This window comes from Pteropus vampyrus, unplaced genomic scaffold (genome assembly GCF_000151845.1).
Source record: "Pteropus vampyrus isolate Shadow unplaced genomic scaffold, Pvam_2.0 Scaffold135, whole genome shotgun sequence".
Lineage (NCBI taxonomy): Eukaryota > Metazoa > Chordata > Mammalia > Chiroptera > Pteropodidae > Pteropus > Pteropus vampyrus.
Window position 1 is genome coordinate 4,046,216 of NW_011888916.1, and position 6,000 is coordinate 4,052,215.

The window sequence follows — 6,000 nt, forward strand, 5'->3', positions numbered from 1 at the left end:
AAACAAAAATATCTATTTACTATCTGGCTCTCTGCAGAAAAAGTTTGCTGACCACTGAACAGAGTACAGTGATTATGTAGTTCTTTTTGTCTGTAGCTTTATAGTATCCAGCCAAATCACTGTATTCCAAAGTTATTTAGGTATGATAATTTAAAGATTTTTTTAATACTAAAGACATTTTTAATACTGTTAAATTCATGTATTACAAACTGCATTAAATCCTCAGAAGCCTCAATATTATGCTTGCTATTTTCTTCTTTTAATTTTCATAAAGTTCATTCTTTCTGAGGTAAACTTTCTGAAGTTCACATTTCTAGGAGTTGTGACAAATGCATACTGTCATATAACAACCACTCCAGTACCAACAAGTCCTATCACTCTAAAAATCCCCCTGTGAGTCTGGTGTCTGTGTGGTCAACCTCTTCTGCCTCCCCTAACATTTGCTATTTTAACAACATCAAGTAAATAAAATTATGTAATACATAGCTTTGGGGTTCTGGCTTCTTTGATTTAGCAAACTGAATTGAAGGTTCATCATGTTGTGTGAATTAATAGCTCAATTTTTAAAATTGCTGAGTTTTATTTCTGGAATGGGCCACTTGATTATAATGTACTTTCATTTTTATATACTGCTGGATTTGATTGGCTGAAAATGTTGCTGAAAATTTTTGCATATATGTTCATGAGGGATTTGGGTCTATATATTTTTTTGTGATGCTGTTGTCTGGTTTTGACATTAGAGTAAATGTTGACCTCATAAAATGACTCGGGAAGTTTTCCTTCCATTTTCAGGAATATATGAGACTGATATTATATTTTCCATAAAGGTTTGCTAGACTTTACCAGAGAAACCAGCTGGCCTTACTGTTTTCTTTTATGGAAGACTTGTAACTTCAAATTCAGTTTCTTTAATATGTATATAATTATTGAGATTATCTATTTCTTCTTAAGTTAGTTTTGGTAGTTTGTTTTTTAAAGTTATATCTTTCAAGAAGTTTCAAATAGTTTTAACAGCAATGTAAACACAGCAGAAGACAGGATTAGCAACTTAGAGGACATTTCAAAAGAAAATATCCAAACTCGAGAAAGAGAAAAAAGAATTAAAAAGATCAAAATAAGCATAAGATACATGAGTACAATCTAAAGATCTTACATAAGTGTAATTGAGAGATGGGGAGTAAAGAGATATTGGGGCATAAGCGCTGTTTACAGAAAGAATGGCTATAGGTTTTCCAAAACTGATAAAAGATATCAACCTACAAGTTTGAGAAGTTCTTAAAACTTAACATAGAATTAATCCAAGAAAACCACATCTAGGTATATAATGATAAGATTACTAAACACAAAATTGAAGACCAAATCTTAAATGCAATGGGGGGAAGGGAACACTACATTATTTCAAAGGAATAACAGCTGACCTTTCAACGGACACAAAAGAAGCCAGAAGACAATGAATGACTTCTTTAACATGCTAAAGAAGATAACTACCAACCTAGAATTTTATATCCAATAAACCCATCTTACATAAAAGTAAAGCCAAGATGTTTTCAAGCAAACAAAATTGGAATTCACAACCAGGAAAATGACATGAAAAGAAGTATTACAGAGAATTCTTCAAGCAGATGGAAAATGATTCTAGAACCTAGATGGGAACATGGAATTGCAGGAAAAAGAATAAAAACTAATAAAAAGGATAAATAGTAGTTAAAATAAATAAAAATTACTACATAAAATTTCTTATCTGTTTCATATATGTAGAATTAAAATCCATGATAATATACAAAAAAGGAGGTGGGTTAAAAAGAGCTAACTGTTTTTAGGTTCCAATATTATTGGGGAGGTCATCTAGGAAATAATTTGTCTGGTACGCATGTTGAAATCTGTAGGACAACCAATGAGAGAATAGTAAAAAAAATAAAGTAAGTTAATAAAGAGGAAAACAAATGGCAAAAAAATACTTATTGATCCAAACAAAAGCTGCATCAAATGACATAAAAATATCAGATTTTCATTCTTGAAAAAAAATCTCATGTGCTACTTATGAGATATGCACTTTAAGTTTAATGATAAAATGCAAAGGATGGAAAAATACATAACTTGCATATACTAGCCAAAAGAAAGCTGCTTTAACTAACGTCAGACAAAACACACTGTGAAACAAGGAATGACACTAGAGATAGAGAGACATTGCACAATAAAAGGTTCATATCACAGTCTGAAATCTGTATCCAACCAATAACATAGCTTCAAAATATAGAAAATAAAATTAATAGAACTAGAAAGAAAAAGAGATACATCCACTACCATGAAACTTGAGCCTTTCTAGAAACTTGAAAACTATTTACCACTCCACAGAAAAAAAATGATTTCAACCTGATCATACATTTAAATGTGAAAGAAAATCAAAAGCCTTTAGAGAAAAAAGGACAAAGTTTGGAAGTAGACAAGAATTCTAAAAATACCAATCAAAAAAGAAAAAAGATGAATTGGATTCATTAGAATTAAGATCATCTTTTCATCAAGAGATATCAGTAAGAGATTGAAAAGGCATGCACAGAGTTGGAAAAAAAAAATGTAAAACATATATCTAAGAACTCATATTAAGAATCTATAAGGAACTCTAAAGCCAAAAGTGAAAGGGAGAATTAGTACAAAAATGGGCACATGACTTGAACAACGCTCACAAAAGAAAATATCCAAATGACCAATGAACATATTTACCAGTCATCAGGAAGCAGCAAATTAAAACAATTATGTAATAAATTGCTAATTACTTATCAAAATGCCAAAACAAAAACACACGCAGGCACACACACGACCAATCAAGTAGTAATGAGGATGTGGAACAAGTAGGACTCACACTATACTATCAGCACTATAAACTGTTAAAGTCACTTGGAAAAATCTTTGGCAGTATCTACCAAAGCTGAATGAATACATACCCTATGACGGAGTAATTCCACTGATAGTTGTATACTCAAATAAAACGTATACAATCTTACTCAAGGATATGCATAAACTTCTAATAGCAGCTCTATAATAGCCCAAACAGAAACAACCAAAATGTTGGAAGAAGGAATGAGTAATCGATGGTCGTATTTTCATATAATGAAATATACCGTAGCAAGAGTGAAGAACTATTGCTAAATATAACTAGATGTCGGCATTGCAGAAATATCTGAATTGTAAGACCAAAGTAGAACAAGTCAGAAAAAAAAGGAGTAGACACTGTAGGATGTCATTATATAAAGATCAAAACACACAATACCAATCTTGCTATTAAAAGTTAGGATGATGTTTTATCCTTGGAGTACAGTAACTGCGAGGAAAAAGAAAGGACTTCTGCAGAGCTGATAATGTTTCGTTTTTTGATCTGGTAGACAGTTTACATGAGGTGATTTGATTATAATTCATGAAGCTGTTACTTATGATTTGTGTATTTTCTAAATGCATATTAAACTTTGAAAACAAGTTTAATTTAAGAACATTATACATATAGAAGCTTAAAACAGTACAAACTGATGTCAATGTCACATAATCCAGTTATATTCCCAGGACTGAGCTTAGTGCCCGACATGACACAAATGATAAACAATTGTTTTTAAAACTAATAAATGAAACAAGAAATCAAACACAAAAATAATATACTGTCATTATTTCCCAGCTGTCATTTGTTTACATTTTTTTTTTGCTTTATTTCAGAAAATAGTCTCATATTGATGTTCTCTAATACTAAACCTGATAGCCCTGACCTGTTTTTTTCCTCTTTTAAATATTTAATTAACATAGCAATTACTTGGGAAGTTTCTTCAGAATACATATTTTATCACCCTCTCCCCAGTTCTACCATTTAGAATCAAATCTATTTGTAGGATATGGAACTACTTTGTAATGGGCCACAAAACAAGAGTTCTCACATTTGAAGGCTATGAAAAAATTATCATAAAGTCATTACTTACTGACTCTATGAGATAATTATCACTAACTTTGTTTATAGTTCAGATGATCTGTGTCAAACATTTTGCATAATGACTCAGGTCAAGCAGGAAGTTAGATATGGAGATTGTATCTTTTTTCCTTTCCAGTGATTAAATATTGCAAGCTTTAAGCATCTTGGGTCATTTTCATGTCCAGTTATAAAAAGCCTTCAAGAGAAAATTTTAGAAACTAACATATAAATGTCTTTGATGAGCCTGATGTGATTTCAAGACATTTTTTACCCGGTCATGGATCTCATCGCAGTTTGAAGGTGAACACCAATCAGAATGGAATCTGTAGGCATAAAAAACAAAGGTGACTTGTAACCAGAGGGAGAGAAAAAAAATCTTTCCAAATGCCAGATACAGAAAGTCATTTTTCTTATCCCTATGTAATCATATATAAAGATTAGAATAACATATTTTCTTCCTTTGACCAAGGATGAGAGGCATATATAAAATCAGGTACTAATTCTCACCTGTAGTATTAAGTCCTCAAAATATGTTCAATAAGTAGTCTTAATAATAAAGTTTGACATGCGCTTGGGAGAACATACCAATATATCTGATTATTTTAATAATTTCCATACATAATTCTTTAGAGCTTTATCTCGACATAAAGATATAGATTTTCATATTAGAACAATAATTCCATGTAGCATGCCTTTAAAATTCGTTATTATTTTCCAGTAATTTAATGATACTTAAGCTTTGTAGAAGGAATTCCTTTCTGCATACAGAAAAATTAAGCTAATTTTGTGAAATAAAATGAAATATTTATAATAGATGAAAATATTATTTATAATCCAATCATGTTCTTATTTCTTCAGAATACAGGAGAACAATACAAATATTAAATCATTTCAGGCGTGTCGTACACCTGAAACTAATATAATGTGTCAATTATGCCTCAATAAACAATCAAATAAAGAAGACAGGGGAACATAAAAATTGAATGTTCCCATCTCAGTACAGATTATAACACTGGTCTAGTCTCTTCTATAACATAAGTATATTTTTAAAAAGTAAACATTGAAAAATAGGAAAGAAAAACGTGACTTTTATTAGAGTCTGAGTGTTAGAATTACAGATGTGAAAGAAGAAATAAAGCAATCATTTCTCTTTCTATGCCTTTTCCAAACTCAAAACTGGTCTTAATATAATTAAGCTACTTTGTTTTATATAATAATAAAAATTTCTAGATCTGATTATAGTGCATATATACAAAATGCTATTGATAATTCCTTTATAAAGGAATGAGTACTAAAATGCTAATAGGTTGCTTGAAACTTTGCCTTTTTATCTCCTAGTTTGTTCTTAAAAAGTTATAATTTTATATGTTTAAACGGAGTGTAGACTATTAAGCGTGATAAATGATTTATGCAATCTTTTTTAAAGAATGCAACCAGTAATGATCAACTATATCTAAATTTTAATCTCCTTCATTTGTAAAAGGAAGTGTTACTGCATCTCTGCAAATGTATAGGCAGACTTTGTTATTTGCTACATATGTAACACATCTTGAATATCTTGATATCCATATGTAGCGTCAACAGGAGCTCTTCAATGATACCATGATAAGATCCACTAGTCTGTGCTGTGGTATAAGAAATGATTGCCTAACAATCTAAGACATGATTGCCTAACAATCTAACTCCATTTACAAAAATTAAAACCTTAAGCATGATTTAAAAGAATACCAGCTTCTTTTAATTAGATTTGCTAGTATTAGTCTGATTTTAGTAACAACTCTACAGCCTAATAAAAATTATGTCATAATATTAATATTTGTACTTTGAGGAGAAAACTGCTTCTGAAATGTAACACTTATCAACATTGAAACTATTTTACGGTGTGCTAACTCTCTGGAGTTATTTTAAAAATGAGCTTAAAGCAAAAAGAACCTTCACTGTAAATTAAAAAATTTATTTGCTTAAAGTCAGTGATAAAGTTTTTAAAAATCTGTTTATTCAAAGAAAATGGTTAAGGAGTCAGTGTTTTACAGTAATTTCAGAAAAAAACT

General features: G+C 30.3%; 1 protein-coding gene across 1 annotated transcript in view; it reads right to left on the reverse strand.

The window, feature by feature from the left end:
* SPATA6 (spermatogenesis associated 6) overlaps nt 1-6,000 on the reverse strand; it is a 98,517-nt gene that overhangs the window by 23,102 nt on the left and 69,415 nt on the right. The window contains exon 11 of the mRNA XM_023535002.1: nt 4,221-4,272. Within this exon, the coding sequence (XP_023390770.1) occupies nt 4,221-4,272 (52 nt within the window). The remainder of the gene's footprint in view (nt 1-4,220; nt 4,273-6,000) is intronic.